Raw genomic sequence first — 22,079 nt, 5'->3', positions numbered from 1 at the left:
TAAAATGGCAAGGAAAAAAAAAAAAAAGCAGTTAGAAAGAAAAGTTCAAATAAAAATGACTAGGCTCACAAAGGCGATGCTGCTTACACTCACCTCTACGTGACTCTTGTCCAGTTCCTCTCGTAACTTCATCAGCTGCCGCTCGTGATCCCTCTCGTCGGTTTGCGTTTGGATAGACGGAGCTTGAGGACTGGTTTTTTCCTCTCTTAAGCCCAGGATTATTTGCATTATCTGCTTTTCTTCTTGTCTCAAGCAGCCGACTGAATGTTCAATTTGTCCTTTTTCTTCTTTCAAACCTCTAACTGCCTTTATCAACCGGTCGTGGTCTTCTTTTGAAGTATTCGCTAATTGTTCCTGGTCTCTCTGTTCTGTCAGGCACTTCCGGGAGTCTGTTAGTTTATCTCTCTGTTGTTTCAGATGAAGCACTGTCTGGCTTAACTGGTTGCTCTCTGCCTGTAAACCCTGCAGTGACTGCATGATCTGATCTCTCTCTTCTCTTCCACTTGAGAGAGATTTTATTATTGCCTCTTTATCTCTTTGAAGAGCAGAAAAAGATTTAGTTAGCTGCTCTTTCTCCTCTTTTAAGCCACTCATGGAGCTTATAAACTGATCTCGCTCATTCTTCAGTCCAGAGACTGCCCTGCTTAGCTGCTCTTTCTCTTGTTTAAGGCCAGCCAGAGACTGAGAGATGCAATCTTTCTGCTCCTTTAGTGCCCAAACTGTGCGAGTTAAGAGCTGCTTCTCATCTGTCTGTGTTTGGACTGACAGAGCAACATCTCTTTGCTGCTCTCTAAGTGAATTTATGCTGTAAATTAGTTCCTCTTCTTCTGTTTTGAGGCTCTGGATTGAGTTGTTTAGCTTTGCCACTTGGTCCGTCAGTGAACTAACATGCATAATGCTCTGTGAGTTGTTGTGTAACGAGTCATTCTTTTTATTACAACCAGATAAAGAAGCTGTGGTTATTTGACTGATCTGTGCGTCCTCTTTTAGCACACTTGCAACTACACTGTCCGCACATTCTTCTTGATCGTTGTGTAGAAATATTTCAGGGATTCCCGCTTTTTGACCTTGTGATTCCTCTTTAGCCGCCTTCAACTCCTCTAACTTTTCCTGAAGCTCCATAATTGTGTTCAGATCATCCTCAGTTTTCTTGGTGAGTTCTAAAATCAGGCAGCCTTGTTCGTGGTTCTCTTGCTCCAGCCTGATCCCATCCTCCTTCAGCCTGAAAATATTTCCCCTCAGCTTTGTTTGCTCCTTCTCGACTGCCTCCTCTCTGAGCTCAGTGCGAGACATCAGCTCCTGGATCCGATCTGCCAAGGCCCGGTTTTCCTGATTCAGGGCTTGGACAAGATCATCCTGAGCAACGGTAATAATGGCCTCCTCCTGGGCAGGAGATGATGGGGGACGGTCATCTCCATCATAGGTGGGTGGTGTGACAATCTGTCGATAGAGGTAGATTTTGATCGTTGATGTCGAGGAAGCAGAGAAAACCTTTAGCAGCTTTAAATACATTTGAGAGCTCCAACACACAACATACCTTTTCTCTTGATGACCAGTGCTCTGTCACTTTCTGTTGCTCCTCTGCCTCGTTCCTGAGCTGTGATCTCAGTTGAGCATTCTCCTTAGCCATCACCTTCAGCTGATCCTGTTTATGCTGCAGGGCGACCTCCAGCTGCTCGCATTGCTCTTGAAGAGCTCGAAGATCTTCCCCTAAACCCAAACTCCGGAAAGCTTTCCTAAGGGCATCCGATTCCTCACTGGGACTTTCCTCCATGTTCCCCAGTTTAAACTCATTCAAGGACTCTGTAATGAAGGAAAGTGGCTGGAATTCGGCGTCGGACTTGGAGCCAAAGTGGTGAAAGAGGTTCAGAGGCTCGTGTTTTGGTGGAGTTTTCGATTTGGCTGATGGCACACAGTCGACTGTGTTGTTCTGCAGGCACTCCGCTGCACCCTGGTGGTCAACAAGTGAAACCGCCAGTAAATGAGGCAGAACTTCTTCCACATCTGCGGAGGACTGCACCTGCAGAAAGCAATTTGTCATCTTCTGTGGGACAGACGCTGATAACAACTCATCATTACGTTTTTCACTTAGCCAATTTTAGCAGCCACAGTTAGCTTGTATAAGTGAAAAATAGGTAATTGAATCAATGGAAATAGGTGAGTGAATTTAAAGCGGTAGACTAGTCTTAGATTGATCAGCTCAATAGGTTCTGTCTGAGTTTAAAAAGAAAAAAATACACACACCAAACACAATATTCAAACGTAACTAATGCTGTTATTTTAACCCTCCTTTTAATTACAGAAGGTAATCATCAAGCGCTTTATTTACAATATGAGCAAATAGGCTGGAGCTATTTGCCTAAGGTACACATGAGCAATAAAGAGAGCGATGTATTCCACGTTGTTAAATGTCTCCTTCTGAAGCGATTTCAGATATATCTGGCATATCCTCACATTCATTGGTCGGCTCTTGATATCACACAATTAACTTTTCACCGCTACAAAACTTGAGTGGATTTAAATTTTCTTTTCTCATAGATGCCAGTGAAAACACCTTGTGTCTATTTATGCTTTTCTTCAGGCCGGTGGATTGCAGACTCTCTGGAGTTGCATTTTAACAAGACTATCTGATTAAATACTGATGAAAACAATGATGATAATTAAGATAATCGTGTCTCACGCACCTCTCCTGAGCTCCCCACAGAGGACTGTCCCATGGCAGTGGTATAGAAGAGCGTGTCAGAGGACGTTGGGCAAACAGCTGGACTGCATCGAGGCGAATTGGTCCCAGGACTCATGCATGTGGAGTCAGGGATTGTGGAGGACTGAGATGGTGTTTGGTTAGCTGCATCCCTGAGGATCTTCTGGAGTCTCTCATTCTCCTCTCTCAGCTCTTCAACCTCCTCCATCAGGAAGCTCTCAGACAGTTTCAGCTGATGCACCTCTCCCTTTAACTCCTCCACTTTACAGCCCAGTAGGTGGCTGTTCCCCTGAGCCTCTTGTAGCTGCTCCATCAGTCCTCTCCGCTCAGTCATCCCATCCTCTTCCCTCTCCAGCAGCACCCTGAGATCCTCCTGCAGGCAGATAATGAAGCCTTGCAGCCTGGCCTCATTTGAGGTCTGTTTTGTGACTTTGTTTCTTCCTCCCTCTCCGTCTGTCGCTGCCTTTTCCTCATCCCCCTCCCGCTGCCACTGCTTCCTCCTCTCTTCCTTTTTCTCCTCTTCTCCTTCACCCTCTCCTCTCATGGACGGTAGCCTGTCTTGCTCTTCAAAGTGAGTCACAGTCCCAGCAGTGATTCTGGCTGCTCTGATTGTCGCCATGCCAGTGGCAGCACTAACAGTCATCTCAAGTAGCTGCTTCTCTAAATTGTAGATGCGATTCTGTAGGTTCTGCTCTCTGTCTCGGGTCAGGCTCAGCTTGTGTTGGAGTTGGGTTTTAAAGTTCTCAAAGTACTGGGACTGGCGGCTCATCTCCTCCTCTTTGGCCTTTAGTTGCTTCTGACAGCGCTGCAGTCTCTCCCTCCAAACTCGCTCCCCCCGCTCCTTCTCCTGAGTCTGAGTAAGAGGTCGAGGAAGAAAGAGACAAAAAGAAAGAGAAATATCACAGCTTAGTCCATCACCAGGTTGTATCTAAAAGCTTGCTAAACTACATTTTAAGCTAGCACACCTAAGCTACAGTAGTATGTGCTAACACAAAACATTTTCCAGAAAATATGAATACACTAAACTAAAAATACAAACAGAAGTTTTAAAAAAAGGTTCGTCTTTGTTGTCCCACTGTAACCAGAAAAAAATCATATCGTGACAGGCCACAATCTGGATTTGTGAGTGCTTCATATCTGCCAGAGGTCTTTCTTCCTCTCACGAGGAACACGCGTTTGATCATGGTGCTGGAGTACTCACCATGGTCCTGACCTCCTCCCTGAGCATGTGGAGTTTCTGGTCCAGCCTCTGAGAGTGTTGCATGCTGGGGAGCTGGGAGGCAGAGGCTAGCTGAAAAAGCTGCAGCTCTCCTCTCTGACTCCTTTGATCCTAACAAAGCAGTGCGACAAAACAAAAGCACATCAAATTAATCGAAACATCTTTAACTAAGCCGGCACATCAACTTTAAGTTTAATCACGTCCTCTGATCTGAAAATCTGTATTGGATGCTAGTAATGTCTCCAGTAAACGGCATGCTCACATGCCGGAGTGCTGTGCGGTCATTTGTGTGTGATATGTGATATCACCTTGGCCAAAAGTGAGTGTATCGTAGCAGGTGTGTCACTGGATCCCCTCTCCCCCAGGTCCTTACCTGCTCCTCCAGTAGCTGTCCGACTGGATGACTCAACCTGCTCTCTGCTCCAGGACCTCCACTCTGTTATGCAGAAGCTGCAGCTCCACGTCGTTTCCTACAGTCTGTCGGTACCATGGTGACTGAAATGCTTCTGGAACCCGCTGTGTCTGATGAAGTCACGTGATCCTCCACTGATCTGCCTGTGCCCACCGAGAGGATTGAAGTGAACAAAGAAAAGCTGTAAAAGAGTTTCTGCTCACTTGTCACGGTTGCATGATTCATCAAACTCTCAAGCCTGCCTCACTGCACAGATGAACAGAAAGAGGAAAAGATGCATACACTTTAAATACAGCCATCTATTATTCACCACGTCAACAGCTTGGTAGCAAGTTGTCAGGCACAGGTATCTCTCAAGTTACCCCACCTCCTAACCATCTTGCATCCCGAATCTCCTACTGTATCACCCTGCATTAAACATCACACCCCAAAATCCCATGTTTTCAAGTCTGCCTTCAAACTATACTCACATGCCTGTATGTACAGTCGATCATTACATCTGTGTATCTGAGGCTGCTAATGTGGTTAAATGACACAAGGTAGACTTTGAAAATTGTGAGCTAAATGTTTAAACTTGCCAAAAACATGCAAGCAAGTTTGGCTAATTCCTAGGTTAGCATGAACACATAAGACCGTGAATGATAAGGTCACATCACTATATTCTGAAAATGATCAGCAGCTTTTGTTGTCTCAAAGCTGAAACGTCACAGAGGGTCAAAGGATAAAATGTTCAACGGTAAACATAAATACTAACCTGGTTTGCGTTTCTGACTGTAGTTTCACCCTCTCAGTGTACGGAAAGCCTCTCTTAAGTTCAGCGTCTGATCTGTGGACTTTGTTGCTCTTTTGTTTCCTTAGAAACGCCACAGATGTTGGACTTTGCCAGAATCCTCTATATCCAGCTGGCACTCAGCCTTTACACCCCCTTACTTAGCCCTGTTATTTCACTCTTTCCTCCAGCCATCTCTCCTTCTCCACTTGGCATTTCTTCAGCTGAGGCTGTGGCTTTTCTCTTTTCTTTAGTAAAATCTTCTGATTGAGAGTTTTCTTTCAATTCAAGTCCATGTGTTTGCTTCTCACAAATGAGTTCTTTTGTTCCAGGTAAGATCAAAACAAAAAAAAAACAAACAAAAAAAAAAATGCTATAGTACAAGTTAATTATAAATAAATCTGACTTTAATATCTGATCTATATAGTTATCTTTAACATTTCTAAATATGCTTAAATTCCAGTTAAGGGTCTTCTGAAAAAGTGCGTGTTTATCAAAAAGGCCATGAGGTTTTCGTTAACTGTCTACAAATGCATAAAAAACAACTTTTGTTTCCTCCTTGCTTGCCTCAACAGCATCATAACACCTAAGAAAAAGAAGAGGTTTCTACATTATTTTCCTTATCTTCATTATGACGTTTTAAGCTTTAAGATGCAACTGTGTTAAAATGCTTGTATGATTCAACAGTTATGTGCTCTACCTGATGTGGGTCCACAGTCATTTTCATTAAGGCCAAAGAATAAATGCTAAAGAGAAAAACAAAAAGAGGAACAAAAACTAAAGAAACACATGGGGTTTAATCAACAGATGACAAAAGAGAGAGAAGAGAGGGGGTGTCAAAAAGTTTGTAAAACAACAAACACCAACAAAGCAGATTCAGACCACCTTAAATCCTTCACACTTGATCAAAAAGGCAAATAAAATTTGAATTTGTACCTTTTCCTCTATTTCCTTTATTTGTCTCTTTTGCAAGTCAATCCTGTCCTCCAGCTCTCTAATCCTCTGCAACACAAAGACAAAAGTGGTTAGCTTGTCGAAATATGTTACGAAACAAGAGTAAAACCATTGCAAGTCTCACACAATCCTCCCTTTAATTACAAAAGAATTGTCTATAAGACCCCACTATTCCTGAATTCCAAATGAGTTCATGGCCTCCCGTCATGCCACCTGTCTCCGTGGCAACCAAAGAGCAAACTTCACTGTGAACAGTGAAAGTGACTGATCTACTGAACAGATCTGTGGAAGCACCCAGAGGCCAGAATGATTGTTTCAAACTTGTTTTATTTTCAAATGTGAGCAGAATTTCAGACCTCCTAAAACCTGGATTTCTGGCCCAATCTGCAGTCCAAGTTCTATAAGTGGTTACATATTATCAATATACACTATAATTTACATATTCAGAGAGTTAGTACTGTGCTTTATGCTGAAGTTAGATGTTATTGTTTTAGTGAGTCAATGTAGAACTGATTTAAATGAAGTTTAAGGTGTTGTGGTTGTTGATGTAATCAATGAATAACAAGTGCACAAACCATGGGTAGAAAGCTACTGAGAGAACAGGGGAAGGGATGGGGGGGGGGTGGTGGTCAGGTCAGATCACAGTGAAACACACACACACACACACACAGACAAAGTCATTCTGTCTCATCTTTCTCTCTCTTCCACTTCTACATTTGCACTTACAGGTATAGTTACAGGAAGCACACACAGGGATACTGCATCTTTTTCATTGCACCAGAGGCTTCAGACAGTAACCAGGGGTCTGACTGAGGACGGGCAGGACTCAAGGACCTAACCGGGTTTGCTTTGAGCCTTACCTGCTGGGCCTGCTGTAGGAGCTCCATGCGCTCCTGTAAGATTTGACTGTCATACTGCCGGCTCTGCCGGAGAATCTGACGCCGCAGTTTGTCCACAGCGAGCCTCAGCTCCTCCCTCTGCCTGTCTGTCAGCGACTCGGCCACCGCCCGGCATGCCGGCTGCTCCTGCTGCAGAGCGCTATACAGCGTGGCCTCCAGCTCCTCGATCCTCTGCACAGCCAGCCACATTTACACGCATACAGGTACACAAAAACACACACACGGGCGTGCACATGCGCATGCAGAGACACACACGGGCATGCACACAGGGGCACACAGAGATACACAAATGCAAACCCACACACACACACACACACACACCACTGTGACCATGGCAGATAGGGTGAACAATGTTCCACTTGATATTGGCGGCTATTTAGGTCGACTTCTTACATGGCAAGCTCTTACTTTATCAACAAGACTAATTCTGCCAGCAGAATTGACAGTTTCTCTGTGAACAACTTGTTTAAAAACCGAACCTTGAGCAACAGAATATCAAGTGGAACTTTAAAACACAGACCAACACCAAAACTGACCAAATAAAATAGTTAAAATTACATGAAGACTGCCCTAAGTGTTTACTTCTGCTCTCTGGGTCCAGTTAAGTAAACTGCAGAGGAGAATGATTTCCCTAAATCTATCAATAAAATCTGACTATTTTGTCCAAAATTCTTCCACTTGACACCAAATTGAGTTGCGTGTTGAAAAAAAAATGTAGAAGACCTTTGTGTTTTCCTAAATTTAGGAGGGAGAACATTGGGATGGCCTTCTTCTGAGATTACAGAGCATCAGCCCATCAACAAGCAGCTCATTAACATTATCAGACTTCAGTGGTAAAAGATGCAGTATCCCAACACAATATGACAAATTTTACTGTCATGGAGCATGTTGCAAATATGATCTTTAATGGGAGTTTCAAATGTTTATGTGTCATGCTGAAATGACAGTGTTGCACCCCTGCATTCCCTAATCATTTATTATGAGCCAATTCTTCACACAGCTCTGATTGTGTTACCAATGATTGATTGTTTGATTATCTGGAATACAAAAAGGTACAGAACAGTGGTTATAACCACACTGTGTACGGTAATATTGCTCAGGCTTCGTACCATGTAGGCCTGATCCAAAGCCTGCTTCCTGTAGTCCAACTCCTCCTCAAGGAATCCCTTCTGCTTACTGAACAGCTCCTGCAACAGCGGTAAAGAAAAAAGCGAATAATCCAAAAACAAAATATTAAAAAAACGCAGCCAAGACTGGCAACTCGACATCAGAAGAAACAACAAAGTGAAGTTGCTCCTTTGTGTTTCCACTGACGCAATGACATACGAACGAAGAACACCGAATGTGTAGTAGCAGCTGTGAAGATCAGGAGGCTTTTTCTGAGTCAATTTTTCACCTTGTCATTTTCCAGGTCAATCATCTTCTGCGTGAGAGCGGCCTCTGTACTGTCTATCTGCTTCAACCACTGCACGGGCAGAAGAACATAGAGGGGTTAAAACTTTCTCAAATTTCTCAATTTGTTTGTTTTTTTTAAATGAATAAATAGAACTGAAGTGCAGCGGATGAACTGGGGCTAAACTGTCGTACGGTTACAATGAGCATCCACGGTGTGTTCCCTTCACCTTTTCACAAAGCGAGATCACTGTCCCAGCCTGGATCACCGCCACCTGCTCCTCATTTCGGAGATTCTACAAGAAAAAAACAAAAATCTGAAATAATTTGAGAGTGGAATAAAAAAAAAATGGACTTGTATTAAACCAAGTGTGATCAAACTCACTCCATTATCCCCCAAAATGTCCAGCTTCTTCATCAGCTCAGAAATGATTACATCCTGCAGATGTGAAAACCATTGAGGACATCATATTGGCATATTGACGTCGGGAGCCTTCAGGTAAACGGCTTGTTTTCTAAGGGTGTGTTTTTACCTTGACTCCCTCCTGGTGGCAGTAGATCTGAAGGGCACTGCTACTATTCTCAGGGAACGCAGCCATGTGGAGATTGAGGGCAGGAGATCGGCGCTCCCTCTCCTACAGGAACACACACCACGTTAATACTAAACAACTCCACAGTAGCCCGACACAAATATAGACGTTTATCACAGAACTGAAGGTGGTGAGCTGTGAGAGGATCAAAACAACCGATACTGAATGTAAATAATGTGCACGAAATGGCATGGGAGGGAATGAGGATTTACTTACATGACACTGAAAATATTGATCAGGATCTGCCAAAACGAGGGAGGCGAAAAACCCAAAGAACAGGGACACATGCTAAAACTCAAAAACTAAAAATGTGAGCCTGAAGACAAGAGATGCAACACGAAAAATATTCAGAACCAAAAGGTACGGCGACATCAATAGATTTACTCGAAATAACAAACCCTGAATTCCTCAAATGAAATGATCGTGTACCTGTTTTTGGGTTTTAGTTCATTCCAACTTTTGATCTTATGAGAAACGTACACAAAGTGGGACATGCAACCAATGACAGAGAAAATGAACAAAGTTTGAGATGGATGGTGAACTTAAATACATTTTATTGAAGTAAAAATTAAATTCATCTTCATACATTTGTCCATTAAAAAAAAAAAAGAAAAGGTCCAGTTCAATGAAAGGGTATGCACACAGCTGCCATGCCAAACCAGGAAACACAGACATACAGTGAGAAAACAGTGAGGATCAGTTTGTGTGTCTAAGTGTCTGGCGGGTCACTGTATGTAGGTTTTGCGCCTGGAGCTGAGACTGTTGTTGTCGCCTCCTGGTGAGAGTTTGATGCCGGTACAGTCTCTTACTTCCAGTTCAAGCACTCTGAATTCCAGCAGCTCATTCTGGTCACGAGCGTCCTGAACCTCGGCCTGCAGCCGCGACTCTGCTTGCTGTAACGCACACATCTACAGACAGAAAGGCCCCCCAAATTGTTACTGTACAAACATTTTTCTGTACGAATTAGCAAGCAGAAATAATCAGAATTTTTAGATATCTGCGGAAGGGCAGATTTGACTCTCAACACTTTCCAGGCTGCACAATCTACCTTCTCGTGTAGTTCCTGGTTGGTCCTGATCAAGTATTGCTTCTCCTCCACCCACTTTGAATCCTGCCATAACAACCAAACACACCATCAGCAACAAATGACACTGCATGCAAAGGGGCGGAAAGGATTCCAAGTAACAGGCTGCAATGAGCGACGCAGTCAGAAACACAACCTGCAAAGCCAACTGCCCGACGACCAACTCAAATCATGCGAAGTGACGTGCAAATGTGACACAAAAAGACTGGAGGAGAGTGCCGGTAGCATAAGTTTATTGATCCAGGAAAATAAACCCCACTCCTCTGATAACAGAGAAAACAGAGCTGCTTTCACAGTCAATGACAGTTCACAGTAACAAGAAGAACAGAAGGCAGTCTGAGATGAGAAAGAGCAGAGAAGCAAATCGGAATAACAGACTGGATCAAGCCACAGTGGAACATGCAGCATGCAGTGAAACAAATCACATTTTCACAACAGGTTTAACCAGGAGTACTGATATATGCTAAGTGTTTGACTGTAATCAGTTTATAGAAAATAGCCAGGCTTTTCTTCAATTTCATGATAACTTTTATGCAAAGAAAAATCAACTTAAAGGTGTCAATTTTCATATTTAGAAAGATAAGGAGATACAATGACATCTTGTAAGCTTATCTATTCGCTGCTGACAGGAATCGATGTGGTTCGAACCTTCTCTCTGCGGTCAGCGGCACAGAGAGCCTTGATATGAAACACCACCACCAACAGTGAGGACAGAAGGTGAAGCAGAGTGTGCAGCCACAGAGCTGTGAGATAATACGTGCAGGAAGTAACATCACAGGATTCTGCGGTAGACCTGGTCAGCATAGCGCCATCCCAGGAGCAGAGCAGCCAGACAGACATGCAGGAGGGCCAATAAGAGCAGGACCAGTGAGCTCCTGCCCCCATCCCCTGTCTTTATTACCTGCCCCCTCTCGGCCAGGGCCTTCTCCAGGTCAATAATCTTGGCTTGGCAGCTGTTTAGTTCCATCTGCAGCTGTTCACGTGTCTGTATGACGGTAAAGAAAAAGCACACCCAAAAACAGAGGATCAGACTGAAAACATTTCCTCTAAAACCCTACAATCATAATATTTTTTTCTGGCTTCAGAGTCATATTCATTCTTCACATCAAAGTAAACATAGTTTTTGGAGAGAGAGCTAGCTACAAACCCTGGCCTCCCTCTCAGCATCCAGAGAGCCCCCGGTCTGTTCCTGCAAGAGGGCGTAGGCCCGCTGAAGAGCCTGATACTCTCTGGTGAGCTGACGGAAACGAAGCTCCGACTCCTCACGGGAAATACTCTGTTATCACAAAGGGGCACAGTACGGTGTTTCCTTTCCATCAGAATTATTCTGTATGTTATTAGCACTAGTCATTTCTTTCCTACCTCTTCCAAATCTTCTTCAGGAGTGGCCGGTGTTCGGTCTGTGAGGTCAGTGTTGAAAGAGGTCAGAGACGAGGTCTCAGAGTCTATCGACTCCTCATCAAATCCAAAATATGTCTCCACAACATGCCTCTGCAGAGAGAAGTGGAAGAAAAAAAAAAAAGAACGCATGTGGGTGCAAATCAACCCCTTTGAAACTAAACATATATGATCTCCTTCAGTGCAGTTATCATCAACATCTTGTCAAAATCTGGTAAAAACCAGGCACTGCCATTCTGTCGTGGATTTCACTTGCAAATCAGATCAAGTCGCTGCCTGTGTTTTTCACTTCTTTCTCACTTTGCCAAATCCAACAGAGTCCTTACCATCGTGTTTATAAGTCATCTCCTGGCAACCAGAAAAATAAAGGCAGACCAGGGCACACAGACAAATGAAGGAGGAGAAATAGAGGATAAGAAGGAGATACTCAGTCATGGTCCACAACAAAAACACTAAGATTAAGCTAAAGCGAAAGTTCTCAAAATCCGTTTGTAACTTCTTGGTATGTAGCAGCTAATCTACAGCGTAGAGAGTGCAACAGGCTTTCAGTTCTACTGCTTTCTCTGACTCTCCCACATAAAATGGAAAAGCAGACGATAAAGCTTCTAGTTCCAATAAAACTACGGCTATGAAAACGCAAACGGACAGCTGCTAGATTTCGTCTCCCTCTTCACGTAGTCTGCTGCAGCTTCATATTCCCCAGAAGAGAGACAAATTTCCATGCGCAGGTCCAAAAGCCGTGCCGCTGTGCCCAACTCTGTTTCAGCTGGCCAAGCTTAAAAACCTGCATCCAGGAGGAAAACTCGTAGAAAATGCATGTCATGTAACAACAAACTCCTCCTCCTAGCAACATCGCACTCTAACATGTCCCTTGACACATAAGCCCAAACATGCCCACTGAAATGAGCACTCACATCACAGCAATTATTTTTTCCAAACACTGTCACCACACCCAATCTAATATCGTGACCTGTTTGAACCCTTTATTCACACTCAAAGAAGCAAGGATTAAACTATGTATATATATATATATATATATATATATATATGCTTCACACTAGTTACAGTCTTCGGAACATCTGCATTGGACATATTCAAATGCATATCTGTTTGCACATGAGCACATTGCACATTTTTATATATATACTTATATCCTACTGGATGTTGTTACTATCTGAGTTTTAGTTTGCTGTTGATACTAACCTGCCTTCGAGCATCTATGTAGCTGCTGAATACTTTGAATTTCCCTTGGGATTAATAAAGTATCTATCTGTCTATCTATCTGTCTATCTATCTGTCTGTCTATCTATCTATCTGTCTATCTATCTTTCTATCTGTCTATCTATCTTTCTATCTATCCATCTATCTCTCTTCATAAACTGTCCTACCAGACCACCAGATACATAGAAATTAAATCAACGATGGAAAAAATAAATAAATGCATTCAACTCTCTGAGGGAACTTTTCATGCATGAGTGGAGTGTATTCTCATACTGTCATCACTGTCCCTGGAGCCCAATTAAACACAAGCACACAAAGAGACTACCAGTGGAAGGCAATAGTCCCTCAAACACAGACAGGGTAGTTGCTCAGTTACACACCGATGGATTAACAGATGTGTTAAAACACTCATAGGCACTTACTTTTGGCAACTTGGCAGGTTTTCTCCTGTTTTTCTTGCTCATCACCAGTCGATCTCGTTCCTTAAGACAAACACACTGTGTAAGATTCTGTCCGCAGAAAAATCATATCTGACCTTTCTCAGGGGCACAGGGTTGCCTTTAATCAGACTATAAGCACTGTTTGATTAGGTCTATTTTTTTCAGATGTCTTAGATGAATAAGATCAAAGGAATTAAGGCCTAATGGGAATTAGCAGCTTATGATGTGTAGTGTTGTTGGTAAACTAAATAGTGTGAGAGGGGAAAGACACATGAGTAATGTGAGGCATTCTGTGTTGAACTGAAGATTGAGTAAACAGTCCATTTGGCCACATACAATCACTTAAAATGATATATACTTTCGAAAGTACATCATAATAAAGTCTACTCTGAAAGAATATTAATTCCCCTGAACCAGGAGAATAAAAAAGGCAGTGCTGTTGTCATGGCATGCCCAGATCTTTGCATGGCTGACAGGCTGAAATCATTGTAAATGTAACAATGACATACAGTGACATACAGTCCATGATGAGTATGTACGTGAAAAATCTATAGTATTTCATAATGAAGATACCAAGGTCTGTGTAATGCACATTTATTACAACATCCGTCACAGCAAGACACGCTGTTATAAGCTGCATTAATGATTTACTAAGTGAATGATTTCTTCACATGTAACTTTGGTTGTTTGAATAAGATCCTGACCTGTGTGAGCTCATCAATGATGCCCCGTTGCTCAGCGACCTGCATCTTGAGGAACTCCACTTCCTGTTCCTCGTGGGCGTGGCTAAGGTCTGTCAGAGAACTTGGTCGCTTTAACTGGGGCTGAGTGGGTTGTTGTTGTGAGGGCGGTCGAGAGGAGGAAGCCTTTTCTTTCTGAGGGAGGCAAACAGACGCCTAATTATGTTCCATGCTTTTTCTCTATTGGCCAGCAGAGGTCCTTTTTCCACCACAAAACCACTGTTGAATAAAACTAAAATGTCTATTACGAACTAGGTGTACTTGAACTTTGACTCTTTTTTACTGAGAAACATGAGAAAAGTCAGATGTGACTTAGGATAAGGTGGGTTCATCTCACCATCTCTGCATTGTCGCGGCTCAGGTTCTTGAGTTTTTCCTCCATGCGTTGTAACGTTTGCAAGAGATCATCATTTTTCTTGGACAGACGCTTATTCTTCTCAAACATGGGCTTCATCTGGCTCTCTGCCTCTCGTACCCGCTTCAGCTGAACAGAGGAAGGAAACAGGGAGGGGAAACACTAATCTTATGTCTTGACCTTTGGTGACACAGAATTTCCAGTTTATGCAGGAGAGGTAAGACCACGGCTTCGTGTTTTGAGACTCGTTTCACTTGTCTTCATATTTCTATGTGAATGTTTTGTACTATTTAGAGTAACAACCTGTGTAGCTACATATTGCAAGTCTATGTACGATACACGTAAAAATCTGCACGCGTGTTCCTCACCAGTTCGTTCCTCTCATCTGCCAGCAGTGCGTTTCTGTCCTCCAGTTTCCTAATGACTGAGTGGAGCTCTGCGATTTTCAGCTGGAACCTCCTCTGGTCTCGCTCCTCCGCGTCCTGTTGAGCAGGGGGCAAAGGAGAAGAGGAACAAAGCAAAAACTGAAAAAGGATAACATGCAGGCAGGCAGGCAGGCAGGTAATGGAGATGGAAAGAGAAGGTATTGGGATGAAAAAATTAATTGCCATTTCAAAGTGTGGATTTGCTTGTGGGAGACACACAGTAAACATCTTTTAAATATGAAGGGGGTTCAAGCTATGTCATTAGTTAAAGAACCTGTGGACTCAACAGATTAAGGTATCCCTTACTAACTAACTACTAATTTCATGGGGTTGGGTGGAATCTATCAAGAGCACCAAAATAAAGAAAAGCATGCAAGTGCACTGTTATTTATACTAAACGTTTAAAACTTTGGAAGATGTCCAAAATCCATCAACTCCACTATTTCTCTCTGACACCTGATATCAGAGAACTGGCCAACCACACTGCACCAGTAGTTTGTTTTGTAGGTGTTACAGTACTTCTTACTGTAGTAATTCTTACTGTATACACTTGGCAGTTTAAATTATTTGCTTGAACATGGACAGAACAAATAAAGTATGTAAAAATATCGGCTTTTTAAATCGTCGATAACAACAATATTGCACACATTTCATGTCTGTAATTTGCCCTTTTGTATATATGTGTTTCAAATGTGTACAAATGCACTGATACACAAATATAAATGTGTGTCTGTCTGTACCTGGTTGTTCAGCAGGTCAGAGTTTTCCCCCAGCCCAGGCGCCACTTCTCTCTTAGGACTGCCGTGGTTGTGTCTCTCAGCCTCTCGTACCTGACCCAGCTGCTCATCTAAGGCCTCCTTCTGCAGCTGAAGCTTCTGGGCATATCCAGCCTGCACCCCAAGCTCTCTCTCCAGAGCACACACCACTCTGTCCTTTGCCTTCAACTCATCCATCTGCAAGAGCGGTGAACAGGAACAGAGAATACTGAGTGAGGGAATGAAACAGGAAGGTTTTTATCAAATGATGATACAGATTTCAGATATTTCTGAGTTCCTACAGTTGTTTGTACCATTCCTGTGGCACATTTGAATGTCAAAAATAACCCAAACTTTTAACTTTAATTCTTAGAGGTTCTCTGTGCTCCGATGACCAGGAGAATGAGATTTAGATCCAAACATTGTGCTTCAGCTGTGATTCATTTCAAAAGCGTTATTCTTGCTCTAAACTCCTTCATACGTTGTCACCACTTCTACTTCCCTCTGCTTTTTTGTGCTTTAACACCGGCATTTCCTGTGTCGCCTGCTCTTCATCTGTCAGCCACACTTTATTCTTTTCGTTTCCTCGCTCCAACATTCCTTTACGAACAATGATGCCTGTCACTGCACCACTGCTGTAACGGGCTTAATGAGTAATTGAAGAAGGTATGGAGGCTTTTATTTTTGCTGATAAGCACCAAGCGGTGAAGGTAAACTCAGAACAGACACTGCAGCAATTAACCTCATACCTTCACGTAACATCAGCGGGATAAGCGGGAAACTTCAGAAGCTGGAAAACAGATGTCGCTGCGCAAGGACTCTTGGTGATATTCAAATGTGGTCAGGACCGATATGGACTGTAAAAATAACAGCCGCTGTGTTCGACAAATCTAATCTACCACAGGAATCATAATATACGGTTCACGGAACAGTGTAAGACATGTGTTTTCATTGCTGGGAACCTTTCCACATTTTCTGCTTTTAACTCATTTGAGCTCACTGAACATAACAGGACATGTCAGGAGTAATTACATTTATAACTCCCTATCAACTTATTTTCTCCATCAGCTTCCAAGCTACGCAGTCCAACAATGAAAAATATATATATATTTGAAAGTGAGAGAACTTTTAGGCCTGAAAGAGTGCTGTCTGTGTTTATACAAATCACTAAATAATATGGACAGGTGATCTGACCAGTGTGCACCCCATCTCTCATTAATTGTAAGATCGGATAAGCTCCAGCCTCCTGCAACCCTCTGAGAACAAAGCATGTAAAGCTATGATGGATGAAACTTTTTCCCATTTTAACCAATTAATGAATTCATTACTTGATGGAAGATGTGTAGTGTCTGTAGTATAAGTCATCCCAGCTTCGTGACGTCTTACCAGTCGGCGGATGTCTTTCTCACAGTCTCGCTTAATGCGATGCACCTCATCCTGGTGCTGTTGGTAGGCTGTGCGGAGATCAGCTGCTTTGGCTTTATCAGCTTGAAGAGCATTTGCCAGTGCTTCCTCGGCCTGCTTTCGCCCCATTTTCTGCTCCTGAATCTAAAGCAATCCCCCCATACACAAACACGCAATAATATCAATACACTTCAAATAAAACTAAAAAAAAACAAGGACGCACATATTATCAACACTTATCATCGCATTAAACGGTTGTAATGGTAGATGCCCTGTTTGTCCAGGGAGGCTACAGTGAAACAATAGCTTGGCAACAGGCTTTTCCACCCTGCTTCCTGTTTTTCAGCAGCAAATTTACAAAGGTGTATACAGTCCAGCATGAATCTGGCCACACACAAACACACTCACATAATATTTTGCTATCAGAAAGTGTCTTTATCATAGGCAGCCCACAGTTCCCCTCAGAAAACATCCAACCAATAACCACCAGTTCACAGTCACGTGAGCTTATATTATACCTGCGACATTAGGCTTTCTGTCAATCATATACACTGTTAAACCTACTTCCTGCTGTAGCTTTAGTCTCTCCCCATCAAAGGCTCTCCTGGCCTCCTCCCGAGCCTCTCCAAGAAGAGCATTTTTGAGTTTGTCGGCTGCTCCATCTCTCAGTGCGTTCACAAGACCCTGGAGTCTCTGCACCTCTGCGTCCCGGATCTTGATGGTCCGGGCCAACTCCGCTTCATGCTGCCGTGCCAAGGCCTCACGGACAGCTGCTATCTCACGCACCTTTTCTTCATGAAGTTTGGCACGTAGGTCAGTGATGGCCACAGCGTGTTTGTGTTGTTCAAGCTCCCGAGCCTGCCGCTGCTCCTGGAGACGCTCACGAAGCTTACAGAGCTAGAACGAGGACACGACAGAGAAGAATCATGGTGTTGAGTGAACGTCCGTACGCAGTTTTTATAACGTCTTCCGTTTTCAACAAAAATAAATGAATAACACCACAAAAACTTGTTTAGAATTTGTTATTATGAAGAAGTGCGCTGAGGCTGATGAACTGAAATGAACTGAAACCATTTTGAGAAGAGTCTGAAACATAACTAACACGCTATTGAAAACTAGAGAGGGTCTAAAAGGTTTTTGTGCTGGTTGACCCAGACAGGTTTAAGTCAGGAGCATCCCTACACACCTCCCATATCGCTGTATTTACAGAGGAGTACGCTAAAACTGTGAGCAGCCACTATTTCAGAGCTGCGTATAGATCCAACCACTTGGCTCGACCGGATAATTGATGGTTTGATACGTCCACATTATGTTCCCTGGTGTTTGACAACAGAGAAAAAGTGCTGCATACTGCATATAGAGCACATGTATAAGATAGTATGTGCATGTGTATGAGTTAATAAATGACTAAGAAACACGTGTCAAGTGGTTTGTTGAACCTAGACATGATAAAGAGGCATTGTGTGTGTAGACCTTTTAAAATTTCAAAAGTGTGCCTGAATTTAATGTAATTCGTTATACTATCTAGATGATTCTCTAAAATTGTCCCCTTCTCCTCTCCTTGTCCAACTATTTGACAAGTGCAGTCGGCGTTATCAGTTTTGCACCCCCTCTGGTTCCTCCTCTTCCTCTTCCTCCCTCTCACCTTGCCACGCTCCTGCTGCAGCTCGATTTGAACGTCCATGAGTTTGCTCCGTAGTTCCTCGTTGGTGGCCTGCGCTGAATCAGCCATCACTTCCGATTTCTCCGGCCTCCTTCCCTTTTTAGGGGGCTGCGCCGACGAGGGTGTGGTCGATGACATAGCACTGTAGGCGTCCTGTCAGGACGGTCATGGAGCGCAGGATGGAGGGGAGAATCAGTCGCTGCTCCTCCTCCCTGCAAGGCCTGGCATCATCATCCCGTCTACATCATCTACATCGTCGCTAGAGTTTCTTGGGACTTTCTGTTTGAAAGAGGCAGACAAACAGAGGGCGAAGATGGGAAAAGGGTGATTCAGTCTTATAAACTAGGTTACACAAAACTAATCTGTACAACACTCTAGGTCCAGCCCTAACAGATTATTTTCGGACTAGAATTTGCGATCTCCTCTCTCACTTTAACCCTCTTATATACACAGGGCTCGTTTGTCATGATTTTATTCCACTCCCTGGGCTGCACTTAGCAGCTCCACTGTGCATGAAGAGGAGTCTGCCCACCAGAGTTTCAGTCCTTGTCTGTAGAATCTCACCAGACTCGTCTGTCTCTTCTGTGGACAAAAATTCCTCTGTTGAGAAATGCCATACTCTGTTCAGAATAAACTGAGGTATCTTCGCTCTTATGTGACTTGACTGGAAGTTTCCCCCAAAACCCTGACAACATTCTCCCAGGAAAATAGCCCTCATCTGAGTCAGAAATCTTCGCGTCATTCATTTCCCCTTGTTGCTCTCTTTTCATTCTGATTGCATAATGAGCCCTTTAAGCATTGATTGGATCACAGGAAAGACAATGTCAAGAGGGAACAGTTAAGTTAAAGGCAGAATGTTTTGGTTTTTGTTGTTTGATTCAAAGAAGTATGGAAGTAGTTTTTGTTGCCACAACACAAGGTAACCTGTCTCATCTGTCTGATTATTCAAATTGCCCGCCCATTAAATCAGATCGTTGACCTTTTAGCCTGGAGTGACAGTCTGTCAACCTTGTAGTAACCCTGCTCCAACATTTGTTGTCTTGAAAACATTTGTATAGCATTAAAATGCATGTAACAGTACACTGCAGTGAAAAGGAATATATATATATATATATATATTTCTCTTATTTGCATTTGTACTCATCACCCCAATCATTCTATAGTAGCTGCGACTCTCCAAACAGCTCAATTCTTCCATTTACCATTAATACTGTTTTTAAATGTTAACATGCAGTTCTTTCCAACACAGTTTAAATATGAGGTCCCCGCTTCTTATCATCTGATAAGTTACTCTTTCAAACAGAAATCTAACTGATTTCGACTACTGACTGGGTGAAATAATGCAAAAGCTGCCTATGTTTATGTCGTTTGATCCCATCACCAGATCCACGATTACGATACAATTGCAAGATCTGATTTTTTTGGTAAGAAAATATATGAATAAATAAAAACTTAATCGTTTTTTTGCCTTTGGCTTAGTTTTAAATATGTCAATGAGTCACACAAATAAGTGCAAATGCAGAAGGGTTTTAATTAATGACTACTTATCCTCGCCACTCCTTTTTTCCAGCTGGAGGCAAGTACTACTATTGCATATTTTGTTGCATATGTGTTGTTCCCATGAAACCCATTCACTGAGCAGAAACTGGACTCCTCTAATCTCTTCTTGGAGCAAATTGTAACCCAGTAACCCTGCACTCTTTCTGCTGACTATTAAATAAATAATGCAGCGATTAGGGAGCTGAAGCATTAAGACCACAGACTCTTCCATCTTTGTCTACGCTCTGCCAAATATCCATATAACATACACAGATGGAAGAAACTGTTACCAAGGAAACCCTTGCGCTCAAAAACTCTCTCATCTTCCCGTAGCAAAGGATGATGGGAAGGAAAAACATCACAGTGGATGCAAAACACGCACTGTTCACAAACTGTATAGAGGCTGTACATCTGAACAACACATGCATGCGCACATGACACTGTGATCCGGTCCCAGCTTTAAGCAGACGTCGACTGAGAGCCAGATGCAGACGCTGACGAGCAACAAAGCTTCTTCTACTTTCATTTTTGCACAGCACAGACGATGTGGGAACCAGAACAAATGGACCGAGAGAAAGAGAGGCATGCAAGAGGAAGGAGCAGGAGAACAGCAATAGAAAAAAAATGCAGACCTCAACCATCTCCCCTTCTCTCCTCTTACATTCCCTAACCCCCCCCCTCTCTCTCCACCCCCGTTTGCTGGCACGCCGATGCTACTGGTCTCACTCACAGAGACAGAAAGACAGAGGCAAAGAGAGAAATCATTCACTCTGACACAAGCACTCGTTCTCTGAGCCTTAAACTGAACAACTAGGGACAGACACAGCTGACACAGATTCACACGAGCACCAATGGCTCTTATCACTTATTCCCATTGGAAACAAACATGCTGTTATTTATAGAACGCCAGACTAGAAACTTGTAAGCATGTTAGGGCAACGTTTGAATATTTTGCGCACACTTGCAAACGCTGCCGCCATTTTCAGCATGTTTATGCTGCCTGTGTCGTTCTGGAAGAACGGTACCCAATGCTGAAGTGGCTGTGAGGCATGACAGATGGTTTCATGGGTTTTTCTTCTAGAGGCAAGGAAGCATGGATGCTTGTACTCCTAACGTCTGGACACAGCGCTCTTCCTCAGCGTTCTGACACATGTCAATCATCTGCACAATCATTTTTATCAGTCGTAGGTTCAGAGAAAGGAGTCTCCGGTAACTTTTCTCTCAAAGCTAAACCACAGTAGTATTCAGATATAAATGGTATACTGCCAGTGGTATAAAATGTGTGTACAGGCACAAAGACATGCAACAACCACAGTTCACACAAATCCTAGCGGAGCCACGTGTTCCCAAGATGGCAACCAGGTGGTAAATCTCAAAGGTAATAGTTCATTGAAAACCAGGAATGTTATATGGAAGACTGGAGCATTTAATAGGGGCACTGTGAAGCTAACGAGCACTTTTAATGTTCACGGAAGCAAACAAAAACCAGCACAGGTTGGAGACCTTACATTACTCCATCCAGTTCAACTAAACATTTAGTCAAGCTTTAATTCTGCTGGAAAACCTCTGAGTGCAAATTAAAAAAAAAAGCCTTTAAATAGACTTTACTGACAGCTCATTCTTTCTCATCCCTCCCCGTTACCCATAAATAACTGATACAATCCCACATTCCTCAATCAATAAACAACTGCTATGACTCATGAAATCAAACAAGTCAGTCTTTGCAACAAGTTGTATATAAAGTGAATAACAGATCAAGTTAAATGCACCTTCAACGACAAGTTAAGAGAATGAAAGTCAATGTATCTCAGTGACTGCCAAAGTGATGAAGAAATTCTGCCGCATAAGATGAAAAGCTGATGCAGGCCGGAATCAAAGCTTGAGCTTGTACTTGGCCACCATTACCTGATGTTGTAACATTGATCCAAATCAGGGGGAATAAGGTGTGACAAACACAGAGGAAGTTTTGTAACCGAATGAAGAAATCCTCCCTCCCCCTCCTGATCTCTTAATGGCTTTTGGCAGTTTTATCACTTTGTTAGAAGATCTCAGTGTCAATGTTGGACGTTAAAATGTTTTATTTCCTAGCAACAACCATTTTTGAAGTTTTAAGTGTGTA

The 22,079-nt window shown here is 42.9% G+C and overlaps 2 protein-coding genes across 4 annotated transcripts in view; both read right to left on the bottom strand.

Annotated features, from left to right (window-relative positions):
* The window catches only part of jakmip1 (janus kinase and microtubule interacting protein 1), a 31,561-nt gene that overhangs the window by 6,180 nt on the left and 3,302 nt on the right, over positions 1-22,079 (bottom strand). For 2 of the 3 annotated variants that reach the window (XM_072395671.1, XM_072395672.1), the window contains exons 1-6: positions 5,087-5,683; positions 4,294-4,475; positions 3,903-4,031; positions 2,685-3,554; positions 1,538-2,020; positions 94-1,440 (exon numbers count right to left, since the gene is read on the bottom strand). In XM_072395671.1, coding sequence (XP_072251772.1) covers positions 94-1,440; positions 1,538-2,020; positions 2,685-3,554; positions 3,903-3,965 — 2,763 coding nt within the window. In that variant the 5' untranslated portion in view covers positions 3,966-4,031; positions 4,294-4,475; positions 5,087-5,683. Of the gene's footprint in view, positions 1-93; positions 1,441-1,537; positions 2,021-2,684; positions 3,555-3,902; positions 4,032-4,293; positions 4,476-5,086; positions 5,688-5,801; positions 5,879-6,037; positions 6,104-6,915; positions 7,126-8,063; positions 8,142-8,350; positions 8,420-8,576; positions 8,643-8,731; positions 8,786-8,879; positions 8,982-9,745; positions 9,845-9,984; positions 10,048-10,921; positions 11,006-11,167; positions 11,297-11,382; positions 11,512-13,061; positions 13,122-13,783; positions 13,955-14,156; positions 14,304-14,542; positions 14,657-15,339; positions 15,553-16,740; positions 16,903-17,322; positions 17,656-18,403; positions 18,701-22,079 lie in introns of those variants that run through there. The other variant, XM_072395673.1, reaches the window with a different exon arrangement.
* LOC140318059 (uncharacterized) lies at positions 11,427-12,344 on the bottom strand. Its single transcript, XM_072395674.1, has 2 exons — positions 11,745-12,344; positions 11,427-11,511 (listed from the first exon to the last, which is right to left on the bottom strand). Exons 1-2 carry the CDS (start codon positions 11,851-11,853, stop codon positions 11,480-11,482), a joined length of 141 nt encoding a protein of 46 aa, XP_072251775.1. The 5' UTR covers positions 11,854-12,344; the 3' UTR covers positions 11,427-11,479.

Source organism: Leuresthes tenuis, unplaced genomic scaffold, assembly GCF_036924035.1.
Source record: "Leuresthes tenuis unplaced genomic scaffold, fLeuTen1.0.hap1 SCAF_11, whole genome shotgun sequence".
Taxonomy (NCBI): domain Eukaryota; kingdom Metazoa; phylum Chordata; class Actinopteri; order Atheriniformes; family Atherinopsidae; genus Leuresthes; species Leuresthes tenuis.
The sequence above is the reverse complement of the archived record's forward strand: the minus strand, read 5'-3'. Positions and strand labels throughout refer to the sequence as shown.

What these genes read in the sequence shown, in the direction of transcription:
- LOC140318059 (XM_072395674.1), bottom strand. Translation starts at nt 11,853, where the DNA reads ATGACTGAGTATCTCCTTCTTATCCTCTATTTCTCCTCCTTCATTTGT. An exon ending in GATGACTTATAAACACGATG is followed by an intron (nt 11,512 to 11,744) that starts GTAAGGACTCTG and finishes TTCTCTCTGCAG; the next exon opens with AGGCATGTTGTGGAGACATA.